At 43.3% G+C, this 23,156-nt stretch overlaps 2 protein-coding genes across 2 annotated transcripts in view; one reads left to right on the plus strand and one right to left on the minus strand.

The window, feature by feature from the left end:
- RAB6B (RAB6B, member RAS oncogene family) overlaps positions 1 to 5,973 on the plus strand; it is a 61,881-nt gene extending 55,908 nt beyond the window's left edge. The window contains exon 8 of the mRNA XM_060638710.3: positions 1,524 to 5,973. Coding sequence (XP_060494693.1) covers positions 1,524 to 1,588 — 65 coding nt within the window. The 3' untranslated portion in view covers positions 1,589 to 5,973. The remainder of the gene's footprint in view (positions 1 to 1,523) is intronic.
- A 3,438-nt stretch (positions 5,974 to 9,411) lies between these two features.
- The window catches only part of SRPRB (SRP receptor subunit beta), a 29,820-nt gene continuing 16,075 nt past the window's right edge, over positions 9,412 to 23,156 (minus strand). Inside the window, exons 5-7 of the mRNA XM_060638709.3 lie at positions 20,910 to 21,046; positions 19,720 to 19,774; positions 9,412 to 10,586 (exon numbers count right to left, since the gene is read on the minus strand). Of these exons, the coding sequence (XP_060494692.1) occupies positions 10,373 to 10,586; positions 19,720 to 19,774; positions 20,910 to 21,046 (406 nt within the window). The 3' untranslated portion in view covers positions 9,412 to 10,372. The remainder of the gene's footprint in view (positions 10,587 to 19,719; positions 19,775 to 20,909; positions 21,047 to 23,156) is intronic.

The raw sequence follows: 23,156 nt of genomic DNA on the forward strand, positions 1-23,156 counted from the left end.
GGAGAAGCCATTTATCCATCGATGTATTCACTTAGTATTTTAGAGCGGTGGGCGAGCCTCGCCTTGTCTCCAGCCCATCCTTCTCTGCTGGTGAGTATGATGTGGGGCCTCCTCTGTACCAGGACAGGGCTGAACTCCAAGGGCTTGAACACCTCATCCAGCTCTAACAGCCTGAGCTTCTACTTGTAAAGCAGGGGGGGATTGGGTAACACTGGATGTGAGTGACAGTGTAGGGCGGGGAGTGAAAAATAGTAACTCTGCCCATGTTTACAGTGAACATCACTTTGTATTTCATGGATACAAGTAGAGTGTCTGCTGCGCAGGAAGGCCGTGTACACCCAGAACATGGTTCAACCTGCTCTACCTGACACACTTCCTACCATGTCCTGCCTGCTTCCTCGGCCCAGCCCTGCACAGCCCCATAGTGTCCACTGCTCTGTGGGACAAGGTCCGCGTGCCGCTTGCACAGTCTAACCCAAACCTCAGGTGACACTCAGAAGCTGAAACTGAGATGCAGAGAGGTAGTCTTGATTTTTCCCAGTAGGAAGGAAGGCAGTTATTTATACATACTCTGCCATGTTACAAAAAAAAAAAGTGTTCATGCGTATATACACAAGATAAGATAAAAACGTAGTTGCGTACACACACATAAGAAAACTGAGGTGTAGGAAAAATCAGAGATAAAGGCATACTCAAAATATATGCCATGGCCAAAAAGTGGCAAGGAGAGAAAATGTGACCTTTAGAAGAAGCATGGCTCTTTATAGTACTTAAAGCCAAAAGAGTCCCTCCCCCAGTCCTTAAGCAGGCGCCACAGAAACATCCCGGGATGCCTGCAGCAGGCCTCAAAGCGCTGCCCAGGAAGAGGCCTTCTGTGTGGTGATCAGGCCAATGTGGGAGGAGTGGCAGCCTGGCTGTGCATCTTGAACCCATTCCTCTGGTGGTTCTGATCAGTGCTCCTCCAGCCCATAGCCCCCGGGCACCCATGGGAAGGGCTGGAGAGGGGGCTGTGCCAAGGCCCTGCCCCGGGGATGTGGCTTCCCCCGGCAGCATCCTCAGAGTCTAAGTGACAAGCTCTGACTAGAGCCTGAGGGGTCAGTGTTGCTGCGAGGGACTAGAGCGAGGCACACTTAGCCCTGTGCTAAGAGATGGAATCCATGCCTGGCCAGCGGGCTGTCCACCTCCAGTGCACATCTATAGGGTGGAATCGATAGGTAAACAAGGCTGAGGCACTGGTTACGAGGAAGGCTTCTGAGAAAGGGCCTCTCTTGCTTGTGTTTACAGTCATCCCACAGCCCAAATGAGCTTTGCTTCAGGTGGGTAGGGGTGAGGGGTTGTATGAAGAAGAGGGGTGGGAACTGGTGACCCTGCGTCCTTCCTCCCCAGGCCAAGCACAGAGCCAAGTCCCTAGGTGTTTGTGGAAAGACAGAGGATCTGCGTGGGGCAGCTAAGGGATGCACAGGGACATGAGCCAGGGTGGTAGTTTCTCTGTGAGTCATCTTCCTTAGCGCAGCTCCCTGCAGTGATCGACATCAAGCTGGACAAACCCCAGGAACCCCCAGCCAGTGAGGGCGGCTGCTCCTGCTAATGCAGCCTGACCTGCCAGCTTCCTTTGACACTACTCGCTTGTTGTGTTGCTTCCTATTGGTTAGCTTCCTAAGGGGGGTGGGAAATGAGCTTATCAAGATGGGAGGATTTTTCTTTTCTCTCTGTCTCTAGGAGTAGGGTGGGGTGGGGAGGGAGGCTGGGCATCAGGGATCACGTCACTCTTAACAGCTGTTACTTAAACAACTATTTTTTGGTTTGGTTGTAATATATTGTACTTTATTAAGATTGCCAAAAACTGTTAAAATTTAAAAAAAATTTAAAATCATGTGTATACAACTTTTTGCCAGATAAAAATGTAGTCATTTTTATTTAAAAGATGTGCTTTTTGTTTTTGTATATTTGTAAACTTACAGAGAACCTTTTCCACACACCTCCTCCTTCCTGTCCTCTTTGAACCGTTAATCACCTCTGCCCTCCTCCCATCCCAGCCCAATAAATTACAACAATTAACTGGGCAACTTAATTAGGCTCCAATCCCAGACCCTACCAAACAGGTTAAATCAAACACTGAACAAAACAGCCTCTGAAGAGGCAACTTTTAACTCTGTCCTTCTTCCGTGGCCAGAGTGGGACATTAGCCATGGCCCCGAGGTGAAATTAAGACCCTGTGGACAGCAGGGAGCCTGGCAGCAGGCCTCACTGGAATTACTCCTGCCTCTCCCCTCCCCTCTCTAAAAAGCCCCGAAGGGGGTGGAAGGCACTTGCCACAGGCAACCTGTGTTCTCTGTGGTCCACTCAGTTACTGGCAGATCAAGAGGTCATTGGAAGGAAGGATGAGGTGCTGTCGGCAACCGTGGGCTTGTGTCCATGTGTGGTTTATAGCCTTGGGGCACCGTGTGTGGTTCTGAAATGTTCTAACCAACCTTCCCATCATTCAGCCCACAAGTGTGGGTTGAATCTAAGGGAAAGGCAAAGAGAAACTCAGTGTGTGCCACCCTGAAGCCTTCCTCTTTGGATGTCTGGGAAGCTAGAGCCTGTATCACACAGTATTTGTCTGTGATTGGGGAAGGGAGGGTGGACTGTGGTACCAGATGCATGTGCAGATCCTCGGTTGCTGATACTATTGAGTGCCGTTCTGGAAAAGCTGACCTGATACATTTCTGCCCCACTGGCATAATGCAGGTGTAATCTTTGTGCACTTACCTTTGTGGATATCGTAGCAGCACTCTGGTTGCCTGAGGGTACTTCTGAGGCGGGGTCTCTAGAAGGCTGCCCAGAGCGCCGTCCTTGCCATTTTGACTCTTTTCTGAGAAGGGCATAATCCTGAGAACCTGTAAAATCTCTGAAGAGAATTCTAAGTAATGTAACCCCATTTGGCCAGCATTCCAAATAGACCCACACTTACTGAACCTGCACCTGCACAGAGCCAGGCAGTAGGCAGAAACTCTGTCCCCACTTGGTAAAACCTACCCTTGAGGCTGGCATTGACTCTGCCTCCACTGCTGTGCGCATGTCCTAGGTGAGCTAAAGGACCATCTGGAAGCGGTAGGAGGTGCACCTCCACAAAGGAGAACTCTAAAGTTGTTGCGTTAGAACTTCTCAGAAACTAATCCAAAATGGCAGCCGAATTAAGTGGAGCAGAGCCTGGCAGGACTCACTGATATTTGTCTCGTGGGCCTGCCACACACTTTCAGTTTAAGGAGACTGTGTGTCAGAGCTGATCTTTAGAGAGGAATTGATCTTCAGGTGAAGAAAAGAGGAAGCAGGATTCACATTGAGCTCTTCTAGTAGGCAAAGACTGATGTATGAACGTAATTCCGATGTCATGTGTTTAGTTTTTATATGTGTGTACATAATTATAGAGATAGACTTGTGTATACACCTTCCACACATTCTCACAGAGATACATGTGCTCAATGTATATTCTTGTTTTTCCTGCTCTCAAGTTGGAACTTGCATTGTGATAACAGTTTTGGAAATTCAGAAGTACTGCAACGTGTTGAAATAATACTTAATATTGTCAAAAAACTTGTGATTGTCTTGCCATCAATAAACTAATGCATAGATGTGTTAAACTACAGGCAAAAACAGCCATGGGAATATGTGCACCGTATCTCTCTATACTTATATGCACAGGTGTGCACGCCCATGTGGGCCAGTACCCCCCCACCGTGGCACACCCCCAAGTGGTGCTTGTTGGAAGAGTGCTTACTTACCTCGTGAGAACTTCTAGGAGTCCACATTACAGCACCTGGCCTGGTTGGCAGTGAGGGCCATTGTTTGTGGCCTCTGGGACAGCCCCATTTGCTGGGATCTGCATTGGGTCCCAGTGAATGAATGTATGGTGGATTATAATTTTCTTGGTACTAAAGAGTAGCTTTTCTTAAATATTACTGTAAAAACAGAGTAGAAACTCAGTTACCTTCTCGTGTGCACACACAGTTTAAGGCACCACGAACATTTTTTCTTTCCATCACAGCCTAGGAGCAGTAAGAGATGCAGTAGATGTCATTTGGCTTGATGTGGCCTCAATGAGCCGTGCCTTCCTCACACATACACAGGGTCCTCTCTCGAGTCCAGGCTCTCCCTAGCCCTGCGGCTTCTGAGGCAGGGGCAGTTGTCTCCTCTTGTCCTCCCATCTTAGTGGTGCCATGCTATCCCATGACTCTCCCTCCCTCAGGCCTGGTTTCCACACCTCACTCTCTGGTCTCTTGGGGCAGCCAGAGCTCTCACACAGACGTGGGTTGGTTCCTTGGCTCTCGTTTTGAGCAGGTGCCATCACCGTTCTCTTGCCTGTAGATGGTATCTTGACTTGGAGTTAAGGTTCAATCATCAAATGGCCAGATTCCCTTGAAGAAGAGGTGATGAAATTGCCTCCGCATCCCTAGTGAGTGTTACATCCCGAATCCAGATGGGCCAGCACGAGGCAAAGCCGTCGTTCAGTCCTTCTCCCTGAGGACTAGCCCTCACCTGGGAGATGGCCAGGGTCATTGTGTTCAGGCCCCCTTTTTTTCTTTTAATTTTGGGGGTCTCAAAGAAAAGCTGGCAGTAAAGCTTCTATTCCACAGACATCTGAAAAAAGCATGAGATGCAGGAAGCAGAGAGCATATTCATAAATGTACACACATGCCAGAATGAAGGTGTGACGTCAGCAGCTTGAGTGTGTAGTCCAAGGTTAGCAATCTGGGTGATTGTGAGCAAGTCTCTTTGGGTCAAGAGGCCTCTCTGCCATCACTGTCCCCACTCTCTTCCCGTAGGCACCCTCAAACATCCTGAAACACTCCTGGGTCTGAGGAGCAGTGGCCAGATCAGTTCAAGTGTCTCAGGCAACAGAAACCAGGATTCAAATGTCAGTAGCTAAGTGTACAGACATATCTTGAGTGCAACAGCTCTGTCCTCCTGATGGCAAGGCGGTGCTGGGCGTCCCTGCCCTCAAGTACCAGGTGTGACAAAATGGCACCGCTGGCTTCGGTGTCCTGCAGGTAGAGCGGCCTCATTCCTTCACACGGCAGAAGGCAGGTGAGGATGTCAGGAAGTGAGAACAGGTAGCCAAGGACGGAGTCCGCTCTGAGCCACGTGAGGGGCGACCTAACAGAAATATGTCTTTGTGCAGTGACCAAGCAGGGCCGTGTGCTCTCTAGTCTCCAGACTACCTCTCCCCAGGCATGGGAGGCATCGCCACCCAGCAACAGCAGCATGAGGCAGCCGTCTCAACCCTTCCTGCCTCACAGGCAGGGAGACAGAGGCGAGAGGGCGACTTGCTCATGATCACCCAGCAAGTCGGAAGCAGTCAGGGCCAAGGTGTCTCCATTCTTCATCGCCAAGTTGTGTGTACAAACGTGTGCACTTGCACGGGAAGGGCTGCTGTGCATGGGGGCTCCTCAGACCAGCTCTTCTCCGGTTAGGGTGTAAGGTTCTGTCCAGCGTATCCGAGCAAGCTGGGAAAGAATGCACATACATTTCACGCTCCTCCATTGCCAACAAGGCCCGGTCTCCAAGTACATTCTGATCATCATGGGCGCCTGCAAACCAGGGCACCCTTTGAATTTTTGTTTGAGATGAACTATTTAGGTGTTCCAAAACGGGCTCTCATGTGTAAACTCTGCTCCAGAGCCCTACGTGGTTGACGCTCCCCGCAGGGCATGGTTTCTCCTCACAGTGGGGTTTGGGAGCTTCCTTCCAGTGGGAAGCCTCCATACACAGAAGGCTAGCCAGCATCGCATGGTGTGTCGACTCGTCCCCTCACTTTCCCTCCCCCATCCCCTTAAAAGTGGTTGGCCACGAGGAGCACAGAGGGTGGCGTTTCCATCTTTTACTGGCTCAGCAGGCATAAGTGGCCACATTGACTTTACATAAAACTGTGTAAAATGTGGAAGATTCAGCATGTTGATCAAACAATAAACTGTCCTGATTCTCAACACAAAACCTCTTGTCTGATGTTTCTAAGTGGTGCAGTCATATATGGGGTGTGGGGTGCAAAAACAGATGTCTTCAAGTGCCTGCTCCACAAAGACCCTCTTCTCCTCTCTGGGTGCTGGGCCCACCACCCAAAGCCCATTGCTTCTTCCTCCTCTTGACCTGGGTCCTCCACATACTTGGAAGGGGGAAAAGCAAGGCACACTGATGAGGATAAAGCCACACTCATTTCCATGATCTCCACTCTCCCTAAAGACTGATAGAAGGGAAAGCCCCAGGCAGAAACTGAGACTCGGGTGTGTCACCCCTGGTCTCCACTTACCATGGCTGAGGGGTTTGAAGGGTGGGTACAGGGACTGAATCTCTCTTCCTTCTGATCATTTCCAGAAAGCCATTTAAAGAATTTAAGTGGGGCGCCTGGGTGGCTCAGTTGGTTGAGCGGCTGGCTTCGGCCCAGGACATGATCTCACGGTCTGTGAGTTTGAGCCCTGCTTTGGGCTCTGTGCTGACACCTCGGAGCCTGGAGCCTGCTTCGGATTCTATGTCTCCCTCTCTATCTGCTCCTCCCCTGCTCATGCTCTGTCTCTCTCTCAAAAATAAACATTAAAAAAAAAAAAAAAAAAAAAAAAGAATTTAAGGTGAACCATAATCATTCTTGAGGTAACACCAAGCAGCCACAAACAACCTCCCACTCCCCCTGCACTAAGTAGAGAATATCCTTGAGAGGCCCCTTCAGGGCTCAGTCATCTCCAGACTAAAAGATGCCTTGAAGGCCAGGACAGTTGTGGGACCAATCCAAAGAGGACACAAAGGCCAAGATCAGGCATAGAACTGCCCCAGTCCGAGAATGCTGGGATTCCTACAGTACCAGGTCTCATTCTTGTTCGAGTTCAATTTCACTACATATCTCTTCCCTTCAAAAGTTCTAAAGTTTCTGGAATATCCTCTAATCTGCCACCTCAAGGAAGGTACCTCTAAATTAGGAGGGACAGGAAATAGATGCCTCTGCCCACTAAGCCTAACTTTCCTCGTTGCCAGATATAAAATGTGAAGTAGAGGAGGTACAGGGGATGTCAAGAGGCAGAGGCCTGACGACAGCCAAAGTGCACACACCAGATGAAAGCCAGAGTCCAGCTGTTCTAAGACCAGAAGCCATTTCCCAGGATTATAGTGCTCAGGGTGACAGGACTTGAGACAGCAAGGGGAGGGAATAATCTCCCTGAGGAGGACACAGCATTTACCCACAAGGCCATCCGGCACCCCTCCCCTTGCCAGGTGAAGAGAGCACAGCTGGGGCTCCCCAGACATCAATGGGAAGATTACAGAGCGCTGGTGAACGACCAGTCTAAAGTGCCCCACGTGGCACTGAGGGATGCTGTTCAAGGTGGCCTTCCTTATCACTGTAGCTGTATTGGTGTCCAGTGAGCAAGAGTGGAGAAAGGAGCTTTGGTAATCCTTTGCTAATCTCAAATGAAAAACTACCAAAGTAAGTATACTGATACACACAAATATACCAAAAATACCACAGACAAAAACACGTATATCAGTTCAAACATAATCTTAAGTCAACAGAACGTCAGCACCTCACACATTAACAGGACCACAGGGGGACATTGGGATCCCAGGAGGTGCCGAGACAGAGACCATGGGAAAAGAGAAGTGGCAAACCCAGGCACTCCCCGCTAACAACAGCTGTTGATGGCTAGGACCCCAGCAAACTGGCAGGTGCTTTGAAAAAAGAGCTGGGATCAAGAACAGGATGGCCAGCCCCCAGAGCCCCCAGTCTGCAGTGTGCCCCATACCTTGTGGAAGACTGCATGCCAGAAGCAATGGTGGGCCCAAGGCATATTCATCGCAGCCACCCCCCTACCATGGCATCTCCCGTGGCCTGCACCTCTCCCTCAGCAAGGAACAGGATCATTCATATCAGGTGGCAGCCGGCCTGGGGGCAGGTCTCAGTGCCCATATACACCCAGTGGCTCAGACACTGCTATGTTCCCAAGAAGGAGCTCTTTCAAGCCATGACTGTCTCATCTGTGACATACAGTTGTGCCTTGTCTGCCAGCCCCCGTGATTGACATCTCTTTCCACTCTGGCCACACTTGCCTCCCACCTCATGAAGAAATGGCTGCAGGGCCACAAGAGGATACCAACAGAGGAGAGAACACATGTGAGCAATCAAAACTCCTACCCAGCACCCGAGGGAAGTCCCCTCGTGATTTCATCCTGGCCCAAAATGCACAAGAGTGGAATGACTGTAGCGCAGGAGTAGGAAGCAGGATGAGTGCTTACTTCATCCTGTTAGAAGAACTAAACAGGGCTCATGGCCCAAAGGACTTAAAAACAAAACCTACTGAAGGTGCATGTGATACTCCAGGGCAGAGGACTTCTGAGGGTGTTCCTAGGAGCCCACGTACCTGGTAAAGCATATACTAAGCACGCGGATTCCTGACACCACACCAGATCTGCCGCTGAATTGAAAGTTTAGGACCAGGATCCTCAGAAGGGCTAACAAGCAGCACGGATAGTTCAGACGCACACCAGCATCTGAGAATCAGTGTTTGAGATACGACATTACTTCTTTGGAAGATCATCTTTCAGCCTTGAAGACAACTCAACCTTGCTCCCCTTGTCACTTTTTTGGTATATTGCCTCCTCCAATAAAGTATAACAATTTATTAACCAGAAAAAAACAAAAAAGCAAAACTGAGAGATTACATGCCTCTTAACAGAAGCATCAGGCCATTGATTTTTATTCACACAAGCACCTGTGATTATGTGAACATGTCACATTTATCACAACCCTTTTTGATTTCTTCTTCGTTACTCTTACCTATTTCCTTAAATCACTGCTAGCTAATAAGGACAAAAACCAAGAATCCAAAGGACAGAAAGAACACTAGCAGCACTGAGGCTTTAGGATAATAACTCTACCAGGGTCAAGGTCCAAGGTCTTCCCCGTGTCAGCCTGCACTTATTCCATATACGAGCAGCGAGGTGTAGGAAACAGGGTTGAGGGCAGAGGGGAGCTGTAGTCTCACGCGGAGCTAGAATCACTCTAAGGAAGATGTGACGGCAGCCAGAGGCTTGGGCTGTAGCACATGCGGGGACCTCCCGCACTCGGATGTTATTGGCTCCGTGTTTATACAGACTCCCCCTCCTGACCCCTCAGAGCCAGGGTGGGCGCCCGTGCTGCGTGCTTTCCGAGCACCCACACCCCCATCATGCTCTGACCACACTCTTCTGGGATTAACTTCTCACTTAGCCACAGCCACCCTGATCTCATCTGAAGCTTTGGCCGAGCTTGTCCCTGAGTGTGTGAAGTAGGGACAGCTGTTTGTTCCTGTGTATCCTGCAATCTGCAGGCCCTGGAGATGTGGAACCAGGCCTGCACCCTTCCTAACACATGCTCCCATTTGTACTCACCATACCGTTCCATTTCATTGCTTTGAGCCAGACAGGTTGTTTTATTTGCCAAGAAATGCATTAATAATTTATAAAAGCCATTTAAAAAGCCAACATTCAAGAAGACAACAAAGAGCATCACTTTGAAGAGGCTGACTTTTCTTTTTTAAAGTGTATATTCACAGCTGGTTCAAACTATGGAGAACTTTTATCATTCCTATGTGTTCCACTGCATTCTAGCTAGAGGAGTACAAAACAGGGGCCAAACAGCACACGAACACATCCAGGAGCCCTCGGCCATCCAGAAAACCACAACAGTTTCTAAATCTCCACAGACTCCTCAATTAAGGGAAACCACCAGAACACACGAGGCCCTTGGCATTGGGGATTTAGCATTTACAGTTCTGTCATCTGGGAATGACTCCAAGGGTTCAGGGCATGTTTTTGAAACCTAAGTGTTATGAGGCTGGAGTGTGGACAAGTCACCAAGCTGATGAAAAACAGACCTGCTGTCAACACAGCCTTGCTGTTTTCTACCTGTCTTCACACGTCAGGAGACCACCTTGTAACTACACCCACACATCTGAGAATTCACAAAGGACCAGATGATGTCTTGCCCGTGAACCAGCCAAGGACAAATGGAAATCAACTAGTTCCATACACAGACAGGGTTTGTTTTCAGGAAAAGGGACTAAAGCACAGAGGCAGAGGATAAGAAATTTTCAGATGATAATCATATTCTCATAATACCCTCCTAACCTTACGTCAAGCTTATATTAAAGGGACAACACCTTAACAAAGGGAAGCACACAAATAAAAGAAAGCAACGAGGGAGAACTAAACTTAAAAACAAAAATTCCAAGTTACTTTCGACAATAATTTGTTTCCAGAACAAGAAAAGGTTTCTTATTACATTCTGTACCCCTTCTTTATCAACTCAAGGCTACTACACCCTTTTCCACACACATACAAGTTCAAATGTCCTGCACTTTAGCTCTGCCCCTCAGGCGATTTTAGCCAGCCATTTCTCCAGGTCCCGGATGTCAGCAGAGCCAGCGTCCCCTCTTCCGCCCTTGGCACTGCACTCCAGGAACTCCACTTTGAGGGGCAACTGTGAGAACTCAAATTCTTTGCCTTTCTTTCCCAGCTGAACAGGGGCAGTGCTGGAACTGTCCAGTGTGCTGGGGGCAGCAGAACGGGTGACTCGTAAAGTGTTGCTGTGACACAAAAGAAAAATGAGTCAGGAAGGAGAGAGTAACTTTTATATAGTGATTAAAGGCCTTTAGAAAACCACATTCATTCCTAAATATTTCAGTATTCATTTAAATACTTAATCATAAACCTGTCAATTACACTATTAAGACTGTTGAATAACCCTTTGCATTCATATACCGTTCTCAGCTAGGAGAGATGTGGGTCCGGCCTGACTTCGCTTGATAAAGAGCAGGTCAGTAACATCCCCAGGTCATACCAGTGCCCCCTTTATATATCTATAGAAAATCAAGAGTCGGACACTCAAATGACTGTGCCACCCAGGTGCCCTGAACACATTTTTTAAATACACGTTGTAAATGTTATAATAACTTAAGTCTCTGAAAGTTAAATGCAGGTAGATAATTTACATTTATCACAAGTCTATGTGGATACAGAGCTTAGAAATCCAAACTCCAAATTCTCATATCCAGTTTGGGCCCAATCACTATTCTCCAACCTCTTTCCCACTAAAACCTTCCCAATTTAAGTTGTCTTACTGCCACCTGCTGGCCCCCCAAAAAAGTGCATAGCAATGCTCATTTGTCTACTTCTCCCACACTTTCTGCTATCCAGAAGCAGAGGAATACATGCTCCCCAAAGTGCTTTCTTAACAAAATAAAAAGCATTTCTTGAAGCTGTAAGGCTGCATGAAAATTAGTGAAGAATCTCCAAGAAAAACTAAACAATACCTTGCTTAGAAAAAGACACACATGAAAAAACTATTTTGAAGAAACAATTAATACAAAATTCAAGATATTACTTACCTCTTGATGGAAAGGAAGAAAAACTTTTGGGGAGAAACCCCTAGGACCTTCTAAGCAAGGTGGTGGGTCCATGGGTATTCATTTTAGTATTCTTTAAAGTCAATATATGTGTCATATCTATCCCTTTATATGTAAGATATTTTACAGTAAAAAAAAACAAAAAACAAAAAACAAAAAAACACCAAAAAACCTTAGGGGAGGCTGGGTGGCTCAGTCAGTTAAGCATCCAACTCTTAATTTTGGCTCAGGTCACAATCTCACGGTTTTGTGGGTTTGAGCCCCACACTGGGCTCTGTGCTGAAAGCATGGAGCCTGCTTGGGATTTACTCTCTCCCTCTCTCTCTGCCCCTTCCCTGCTCATGCTGTCTCTATCTCTCAAGTACATAAATAAATTAAAAAAAAATTAAAAAAAAAAAGACTTAAAAAGGAAAAAAGGCCAAACATTAAATATGTACTCAGCTCTTGCCATAAAGCCACATGAACATAGTTAACCTTGTTATTCAGGAGACTATGAAATGCTTCAAAGCTGATAGGGCCTAATTCTCACAAACAAGTTAGACTCCTGGGATGCCCCGCTGGCTCAGTTGGAAGAGCATATGACTCTTGATCTTGGGGTCATGAGGTCAAGCCTCACATTAGGAGTAGAGATTACTAACAGAAATAAATAAACTTTAAAAGTAAAATAAAATCAGGCTCCTAATTTAACTGATATTAACCTTCCTAACTTTTAACATTTTGCTAAGTTACCTTGTAATGCATTTTCTTCTGTATTGCTTTTATATGGCTCTTTAGAGTAAAAAGCAAATGGACTAAGGAAAATATGTACTTTGAACACAGGAAGACTTGGGACAATACTGCTAAATAGAAAAAAAAAAAAAAATGGGATACACAAATATGATCACTTCTTCCCCCAATTCCCAACAATTGCAACAGAGTTTCTAGAAAAAATAAACCAACTAACTGTTCCAATTTCCTTAGTCTAACAATAAACAATTTACAGTCTCAATAGAGAGCATCAAGAGTAAGGGAAGAGGTGAAAAATATGCAATTTCAGAAGGGACAGAAACCACTAACAGTGACGTCAGCAAGAGGGCAGAATAGCAATTTCCAGCACAAGTCTTGTCACAGAACCATCAATCTGAATAACCACCTATGCATGAGAGATAAGGGATCCAGGTCAAAGATCACAGGACCTGGGTATTATACAGAAATAAAAAAAGATGCACTGAAGAGAGTAGGAAGGACAGCTTCACATTACCCACATTACTTCTCCTGCAAGCATGGAGAGATATGCTTCACTTGGGGGAAGGACAGTGAAGTGAGCACTCACTATCCCAGAAAACCCAGCACCAGGCTGACCCTCATGGCCCCAGCCCACTCATGTGGACCCAAGCTCCAGGACCACCCCAATGGACCCCAGCACAAGGCCTGCCCCAGGAGACCCAGGCACCTGGCGAGACAGGAGAGATTCAGGTTCCAGCCTGCCTCAGTGGACCCTGGTGCCAGGCCCGCTTCTGTGAACCCAGGCAGTAGGCCCACCTACCCACGGATCTAGGAGCCAGGCCAGCCTGCCCAAGGGCTCCAGCAGCAAGCCCACCAAAGGAACAAAATAAAGTACCAACAACTAACCTTAAAGAAATGGAGATCTACTAACTGACAAAGAATTCAAAATAATCCTTTGAAAGTTCATTGAACTATAAAAGAAAAAGACAACTCAATAAAATGAGAAAAACAATATATGAATAAAAATGAGAAGTTCAGGGCATGTGGCTGGCTCCGTCAGTAAAGCATGTGACTCTTGATCTCAGGGTGGGGTGTTCAAGCCCCACATTAAGCATGAAGCCTACTTAAAAAAATAAAGTTCAACAAAAAGAAACCATGAAACTTTTTTATGATATTCTGGAGCTAAATAACACAATGACTAAGGTGAAAAATTCAGAGATCTTTAACAGCAGACTTGCCAGAGCAGAAGAAAGAATCAGAGGAGCTTAAAATCAGGAATTTGAAGTTACCTAGTGAGAAGAACAAAAAGAAAAAAAAAAGAGTAAAGAGAGCCTATATAGGGGCACCTGGGTGGCTTAGTCAGTTAAGTGTAGACTTCAGCTCAGGTCATGATCTCACAGTTGGTGAGTTCGAGTCCCACCTTGGGCTCTGTGCTGACAGCTCAGAGCCTGGAGCCTGCTTCGGATTCTACGTCTCCCTCGCTCTCTTGCCCCTCTCCCACTCACACTCTGTGTCTCTTGCAAAAAGAAGCAAACATTAAAAAAAAAAAAAAAAAGCCTATATAATTCATAAGACATCATTAAATAAACAAAGTACATGCATTATGGTAGTCCCAAAAGGAGCAGAGAAAGACAAAGAAACAGAAATCTTATTCAAAGAAATAAAACAACAACAACAACAACAAAACCCAAATCTAGAAAGGGAAATGAACATCCAGATCCATTAAGCCCAAAGAACCCCAAACAAATTAAACATGAAGAGAAATTTTTTCTCTCTCCTTCATGTCTGATGGACAGCTTTGCTGGGTATAATATTCTTGGTGGCATTTTTCTTCTTTCAGCACTTTGAATATATGATTTCACTCTACTGGCACATAAAGTATATGCTAAGACTAAGAAATCTAGTCTTACGGGGTTTCCCTTGTTTGTGACAACTGGCTTCTCTTGCAGCTTTCAAAATTCTCTTTGTCTCTGACTTTTGTCAATCTGATTATAGTAGATGCACAAAATAAAGCACCACAAATAGCACCACAAACAAATAATTAAATTATAAAGAGAAGAAAGGGACAAAGGAATTATAAAACAAAACAAAACAGAGTAAATCCTTACCTATCATTACTTTAAATGTAAATGGCTTAAATTCTTAAAACAGAGTGGATGAATGGATTAAAAAACAAGATTGAACTATGTTCTATCTCCACGAGAGACACACCAGATTTAAGGTTCTACATGAAGGGATAGAGATAGATATTCCACGCAAATGGTAACCAAAACAGAGCAGGGCTGGCTAGACTTATTTCAACAAAACAGACTTTTAAGTCAAAAATTGTCAAAAGAGACAAAGAAGGTCATTATATAAAGGCATAAGTTCATCAAGAGGATATAACAATTGTAACCATATATGCACCTAACATCAGAGAATCTAAATACATAAAGCAGATTAACAGAACTAAAGGGAGAAATAGATATCAACACAATGATAGCAGGGGACTTTAATCTCACATTTCCAACAATGAACAGATAATCCAGACACAGAATCAGTAAGAAAACAAAGTATGTGAACTAGACTAAACACAAATATAACTAACAAATACAGAACATTCCATCCAACAACTGCAAGAACGCATTCTTTTTTGTTGTTGTTTATTTACTTTTGAGAGAGAGAGAGAGAGAGAGACAGAAAACGAGCAGAGGAGAGGCAGAGAGAGAGGGAGACACAGAATCTAGAGCAGGTTCCAGGCTCTGAGCTGTCAGCACAGAGCCCAACATGGGGCCCGAACTCATTGCGAGATCATGACCTGAGCCGAAGTCAGATGCTTAACTGAATGAGCCACTCTGGTGCCCCAAGAATGCATTCTTTTTAAGTTTACACAGAACAGTCTCCAGGGTAGATAACATATTAGGCCATAAAACAAGTCAACAAATTTAAGACTGAAATCACATCAAGTATCTTTCTGACCACAATGGTATGAACCTAGAAATCAGTAATAGAAGGAAAATTTTAAAATTCACCAGTATGTGGGGAGTAAATAACATGTTTCTGAAGAACTAAGAAGTCAAGGCAAATAAAACAATATTTACACAAATAAAAATGGAAGCCCAACACACCAAAACTTACAGGATGCAGCAAAGGCAGTTCTAAGAGGGAAATTTGTAGCAATAAACATCTACTCTAAGAAAAAAGAAAGATCTCAGAAAAACAACCTAACTTGACACCTCCAGGAACTAGAAAAAAGAACAAACTACCACAAACTTAGCAGAAGGAAAGAAAAAATAGACATCAGAGCATAAAGAAATGAAATATAGACTAGAGAACAATAGAAAATATCAATGAAACTATGAGCTGGTTTTTTGAAAAATAAAACTGACAATCCCTTAGCAAGGAGGAAAAGAAAGAAGACTAAAATTAATAAAATCAGAAATGAAAGGGCTAACTTACACCACAGAAATACAAAGGATAAGACACTATCAACAAATTAGACACCTAGAAGAAATGGATAAATTCCTAGAAACACACAACACACCAAAGCCTAATCATGAAAAAACAGAAAATTGGAACAGACGGATAATGAGTAAGGAGACTGAATCAGTAATTAAAAGCCACCAATAAAGAAAAGCCCAGGACAAGATGGTTTCACTAGTGAATTCTACCAAACTTTTTTTTTTTAATTAAAATTTTTTTTTTTTTTTTTTTTGAGAGATAGAATGCAAGTGAGCAAGGGACAGAAAGAGAGAGGGAGAGAAAGTGCAGAGCCCTGGAGCAGGGCTCAAGCTCACCTGATGCAGGTCTTAAACTCACAAACTGTGAGATTATGACTTGGGCCAAAGTAGGATGCTTAAAACATTGAGCCATCCAGGCACCCCTCTACCAAACATTTAAAGAAGAATCAATACTAATTCTTCTCAAATCTCCTAATTAAAGAGGAAGTAACACTTCCAAACTCATTTTATAAGGCCAGCATTACCCTGATATCAAAGCAAGAGAAGGACACTACAAGAAGAGTATAGGCCAACATCCCTAATGAACATAGATGCAACATTCCTCAGCAAAATACTGGAAAACAAATTCAACAGTACATACGTTAATGGATTGTACACTATGATCAAATGGGATTTACTCAAGATGAAAAGTTCAACATATCAATAAAGGTGATACACCACTGTAAAAGGATGAAGGATAAGAATCATATAATCATCTCAATAGATACAGAAAAATCATTCGACAAAAATCAACATCCTTTCATGATCAAAACTCAACAACAGGCACAGAAGGAATGTAGTTCAAAATAATAAGGGTCATATATGACAAGCCCACAGAAAATACTCAATGGTGAAAAGCTGAAAGCTTTTCCTCTAAGATCAGGAAAAGGCAAGGATGCTCACTCTCACCACTTCTATTCAGCATAGCACTGGAAGTCCTAGACAGAGTAATTAGGCAAAGAAAGAAATAAAAAGCATGCAAATCAGAAAAGAAGAAGTAAAATTATCGCTGTTCACAGATGACTTAATCTTATATACATAAATCCCTGAAGACCACTAAAAAGCAGAACTACTAAACAAATTCAATAAAGTTACAGGATAACAAAATTGATACACAACAATCAGTTATGTTTCTATGTATTACTAACAAACTATGAGAGAAATTAAGAATTAACAATCCTATTTACAATAGCATCAAAAATAAAATAGACACAAATGTAATGAAGTAGGTGAAAGATCTATACACTGAAAATTGTAAGACATTCATGAAAGAAAGTGAAGACATGAGTAAAGGAAAAGATGTCCCTTGTTTCTGGATTGGAATAATACTGTTAAAATGGTTATATTATGCAAAGCCGTCTATAGATTCAATGCAATTCCTATTGACACTCCAATGGAATTTTTCACAGAAATAGAAGAAACAAAGGATGAAGGGATAAATAAAATGTGGAACATAGTGTGGAATATTATCCAGCCCTGAAAAAGAAGGAAATCCTACTACTTACAACAACATGGATGAACCTAGAGGACATTATGCTAAGTGAAATAGCAGACACAGACACAGTAAGACAAATACTGTATGATCACATTTATATGTGGAATCTAAATCAAACACAAAGAAGCAGAGTAGAATGGCAGTTACCAGGGGTGGGGGAGGGAGAAATGGAGAGCCTTTGACCATTAGGTCAAAGGTTATAAAGTTACAGTTATGCAAACAAGCATATGCTAGAGATCTACTATACAGGATAGTATCTATGGCTAACAATACTACCTTGTACACTTAAAATCTGCTAATAGGGTATCTTAAATATTCTCATGAATCTCTCTCTCACACACACACACTTAAGGGAGCAGGAGGAAACTTTGGGAAATAGTGGATATTTTGATGGCCTCAATGGTGGTGATGGTATCAAAGGTGGTATTTATCCCCAAATGCACTGAGTTGTATATATTAAATATGCACAGCTTTCTAAATATCATTTACACCTCCATTAAGGGGTTTAAAAAAATCTCTTGATATTCAACTTGAATATCTTTTTTTTTTTTTTTTGAACATTTATTTATTTTTGAGACAGAGAGAGACAGAGCATGAATGGGGGAGGGTCAGAGAGAGAGGGAGACACAGAATCCGAAACAGGCTCCAGGCTCTGAGCAGTCAGCACAGAGCCTGACGCGGGGCTTAACTCACGGACCGCGAGATCATGACCTGAGCCGAAGTCGGACGCTTAACCGACTGAGCCACCCAGGCACCCCAACTTGAATATCTTTGATAAATGATATCTTTGATAAATCTGATTGAAGAGCTAACTTTACTCTTTATATTTTAAGAAGTTTAAAGCATATGGAATTAAATATATCATTCTCAACTAAAAGAAAAAAAAAGAAAGAAAGAAACCACAGAAAATGGCAGACTAGGCCTGGTAAAATTTTTCTGTCAAGAGCCATAAATTAAATGTTTTGGGCTTGTAGGTGACATTTAGTCTCTGTCACATATTTTTCTACTTTTCTTACTATTTTTTTTTACCTGTCCTTTAAAAATATAAAACTAAAAAAACAAAACAAAACAAAACAAACAAAAAAACCCATACATACATACACACATACATAAATACATAAATAAATGTAAAACTATTCCTTGTTTGCACATCCTGAGCAGGAATTTGTCAACCCTAAGCTCCTGAGTACAGGAACCACATTGTATTTCCCCCTGTAGCTACATTCTAAATGCAGGGCTTACCATATACTAGATGAATTATAGGTGCCTGTTAAATGAATAAAGGAGTAATAAGTAAATCCTAGTGGGAAAAAATGTGCTCAAAGTTGAATTTATGCAATTTTTCCTCATCAGGTTCTTTTCTTTAATAAAAGAAAATCCTGGGGCGCCTGGGTGGCTCAGTTGGTTGGGTGTCCAACTCTTGTTTTTAATTTTTTTTTAATGTTTATTTTTGAGAGAGACAGACAGAGTGTGAGCGGGGGAGGGGCAGAGAGAGAGACTGAGAGAGAGATTGAGAGAGAGAGAGAGACAGAATCTGAAGAGGCTCCAGGCTCCGAGCTGTCAGCACAGAGCCTGACGCGGGGCTCGAACTCACAAGCCGTGAGATCATGACCTGAGCCGAAGTTGGACGCCCAACCGACTGAGCCACCCAGGCGTCCGGGTGTCCAACTCTTAATCTCAGCTCAGGTCATGTCCTCACGAACCATGGGAATCAAGCCCTGCGCTGGGCCCTGCACTGATAGTGTGAAGCCTGCTTGGGATTCTCTCTCTGCCCCTCCACAGCTCTCTCTCAAAATAAAAAAAATAAACATTTGAAAAAAAAAGTCCTTATACACAGCAATAAGAAAACAAACTTGCTTCATTATAAGGTTGATGTTATCTCCTAGGTAAGCTAGCTCTTACAAAGTGGCAGAGTACAGATATGTTAGATTCCTTAAAATTCAAAAGGTTACAGCTCAATTTACAAATGTTTAAACATTAAATTCAAGCTAAATAATGTCATGTAGCTTGAAAATAAAATAAGCTATAAAATACAGTATCATAGATATTTAAATTCTTCCAAAGTGCTCCTTTCTTACTCCAACAACAAAAATTTCCATGGCTTTCAAAGTCTGTAGTTTCTAAAACCTTTCCTAACTACTATAAATGAACTAGAAACAGTGGGAAAATACACTGAATTTATAGCCTCAAAAAAGCTGAGATCTTCTATCCATGATTTTTTTTTTTAATTTTTTTTTTAACGTTTATCTATTTTTGAGACAGAGACAGAGCATGAACGGGGGAGAGTCAGAGAGAGGGAGACACAGAATCTGAAACAGGTTCCAGGCTCTGAGCTGTCAGCACAGAGCCCGACGCGGGGCTTGAACTCACGGACCGCGAGATCATGACCTGAGCCGAAGTCGGCCGCTTAACCGACTGAGCCACCCAGGTGCCCCTATCCATGAATTTTTGAAGTATCCATGAACATCCCATTGATACTTTTTAAAATTCCATTAATTTTGTCAATTATTTAACAAATATATTTCACACTATTTATCAGACTATGATAATCATATACAACCAGACTTTAAGCAATATATCTGTATTTCCTAAGAGTTAAGATCTACATTAACCAATATGACTTATTCATACTTACAGTTCTTTCTCAAGCTGCTGCTGAATTAATTTTGCAGATTTTGCCATTGTAATGTCTGTACAGAAATAAAGACACTGTTATAGTTTAAACCAGAAAGGGTCTCTTCCCAAAACTTCTTGCACATATGGAAAATTCCTATTTAAACCAGTAAGTTTCTTTTCCCTTTAGTTTTTTAAAAGAGCTTTTTACCATTAGTAGCTCCACTATCAAAGTAATAAGCTTTATATTTGCATGCATGGGTTTTCCTACAAAAATGCTTACAAATGTATTACGCTTGTGACCCTAAAATTGACTAGTTCTTTCCTGAAAGTTTTCTACATCTTACAGACCTTTTAAATTAATATGTACAGAAGTCCAGCCAGTGTAACAGAAAGAACACCTACCAGTTTTTTTATTGTAACAAGAGCCTTCACTCTAACAGAAAAACCCTGTCATATAAAAGTAAACTAAGCAGATTTCCAGCTGATACTAAGATGGTATGTTACTCAAGTGCACCTTGGTAAGAGATAAACACTGGTTTGCACATAGCAGAACCCAAATAAATATTACTTACTCTCTTTATACTGAAGAGAAAAAACAGAGAGGTCAGGTAATGATTCTAAGACCGATTCCTGATTAGACATCATTAAGGTTATTACTACCTGATCACTTCTGAGAAATGCAATGGGCTCTTCATAGAATCAGAATTTTAATCTGAAAGAGGACCATAAAATCAACTAGTTTATCTTATTTTAGAGGTAATGAAACTGAAGCCTAGTTTCACTTGGTATGATGAAAAGTTTTTAATGGCTATGAGGTTAAAGAAAAACAACTTCTGCAAACTCCCCTTGATGAAATGTGCTGGAAGGTAAATTTGTTTGAAAGGAGAGACTCCCCCTCTGGCCCTCCACAACTGTGTGTGAGATGACATACTGTCAATCTGACAAAACAGCTTGGTAAATAAAGTAAAATGATTTATAATTTTAAAAAATGCAAAACACTGTATCAAAGAAAAACTGATCATAGTCACTCCTTTGTATGGTAAAACTAATGAAAATGCAGATGTATAAACAATTTTAAGATTTAAAATTCTTCGTAGTCCATTAATAATTAGCTCTTTCTCAATAATAACAATCATAGATAAATGTATTAATTCTTAGTAGCAATCCCACAAAAATCTCAATTATGATTGCTGGAAAACATGATGGCACCTTGCTTATTGCAGGCGATTAAGAATGACGGTGTGTTCTTCAAACTCATACTGTCAATGAGAACTTGATAGAGAAACTCTGCCACATCTTTCACCTCTCGTTGGAAGGCTGCACTATCCACAACAAACACAACAGCCCTGGAGACGGAGAAAGAAAAAGCAGCATGTGAACATGCAACAGTGCAGCAGTGTGTTGAAAAATCATGTCCTTAACCTCAGCCAGTTCAATGCTAATGAATAACACACAACAGACTCAAATGCAGATAGATATGCACACATGTAATCACACCACACAAATACTTAACAAAGGACTGCTGAGGAGACGCCAAGTGAAGTGTGTGCTTTTTTGATAACTGTGTACTTCTGGTGACTGTACAGCTTGAAATACTATTTTTTATCGAGTTGTATAAAAATGCAAAAAAAAACCCAAAAACAAAACAAAGGACTACCAAGTGTTACTATGTATCAATGACTGATCTAAAAAGATCAGTGCCTGGGTGGCCCAGTCAGTTAAGCATCAGACTCAGTCTTGGCTCAGGTCATGATCTCACAATTTGTGAGACTGAGCCCAATGTTGGTTAACACACTGGAGCCTGCTTAGGATTCCTACTCCCCCACACCGATCTCCCCTGTGCGTGCGCATGCTCTAACATACATACGTTAATATAATACATATGCATATATACGTACATATATACACATATACACACTTATGTATACACACATATGTGCATATATATATATACATACATATATACCTATACATATATATACGTATGTATATGAAGATGTTAATAGCAGAGCTGAATTTTAGCCAGACACAAAACTGGGACACAGATAGTCTGCAAAGTAGTGCATGCAGAGCACAAAGGAGTGGAACAGCATGGCCTAGAGAACTGAAGGTAGGAAAGGGGAGGGAGGAAACCAGGTAGCAAAGGGGAAAGACACACTGAGCTACAAAATTTATGCTCTTCCATTACAAAGAATATTGGTGCTTAATGGAAGACAGATACATATAAGAGGGTAATCTTATATTACCCAAGTAGGGCCCAACCTAAGGCAGCAACAGTGAGAATTCTCACGTGCTAGAAATAAAGAGGTATCAAAGCTTAAGCAAAGCAGTTCAGGAAAAATAACAGATAATAGACTGTAGGGACCAGGGTTTGAATACTCAGGTGTAGCTGGAAAAGAGCAATGGCCAGAATGCAGTTGGGGAGCTGGAAGTGAACACCTAGCACAAAGCCTAGAACTCAAAAGCAGTCTAGTGGAGTCTGATGTGGGAAAATAATCCAGGAGGAATTGAAGTATCAGGTATCTTGAGCCTCACACAGCAGGGGTATGAATTTACATTCTGTCATGGTGTAAGATTCTCAAGCAGAAAGAGGGAGGCCCCCAGAAGGTGGGGCCAAGATGGCAGAACAACATGAAAGTTTTTTGTGTGTGTCTTGTCCCTGAAATGCAGCCAGATGAAAACTAAACCATCTTGCACACCTAGAAAACTGATTTGAAGATTAACACAACAATCTGCACAACCTGAACCACAGAACTCAGCAGGTACACAGCACAGAGAGGTGAACTGGAGGAGAGAGAAGCCACAGAAGGCAGGGAGCTGTTTTTGCTTGTGGAGAGAGGACAGGGACGGGGGAGACTATGGGAAAGCACCCCCCCACCCCACAAAAGCAGTTGGGGAGAAAAGGAAGAGTCTGCGAGGGACTGAAAAAAGAAGGGAGAAAGGAGAAAAGAGGGGGGGTTAAATTCCATTAAGACGGGGGAGCACAGAGTCTGAAACTCCGCAGCTCAATACCTGGCAGTGCTCCGGTGGGAAGAGTGAATCCCCAGGAGCAGAGAGTGAGGTCCGAGGGATCCTCGGGCCACATGTGGAGAGGCAGTTCCCCTCCTGGGAGGACATTTGGTAGAGGCTGTGTGGCCTCCCCACAGGCAAAGGTCCCAGCAGACCCCAGAGAACAACCACATTCATTGGTGTTGGGACAAGGGCATAAAGGGGAAAATCTGGTGCCAAACGTGTGCTGTGATTTACCATAATCCCTGAAACTCTGCTGCTACATGATCACACAAACTTCTTCTGGGGCGGGGTGGCACCCAGCCACAGTCTCTGGGCATCCGGCAGCAGCACCGTCTCCCGAAAGTTCCTGGGGGTGGGCAGGCACCTGGCCATTGCTCAATGAGACCCTCCCCAGACAGAACGGGTCAAAGCTGCAGTCCCTCAAAAGTGAGGGATTGGGAAACA

The sequence above is a fragment of the Panthera onca genome, chromosome C2, assembly GCF_046562875.1.
Source record: "Panthera onca isolate mPanOnc1 chromosome C2, mPanOnc1 haplotype 2, whole genome shotgun sequence".
Lineage (NCBI taxonomy): Eukaryota > Metazoa > Chordata > Mammalia > Carnivora > Felidae > Panthera > Panthera onca.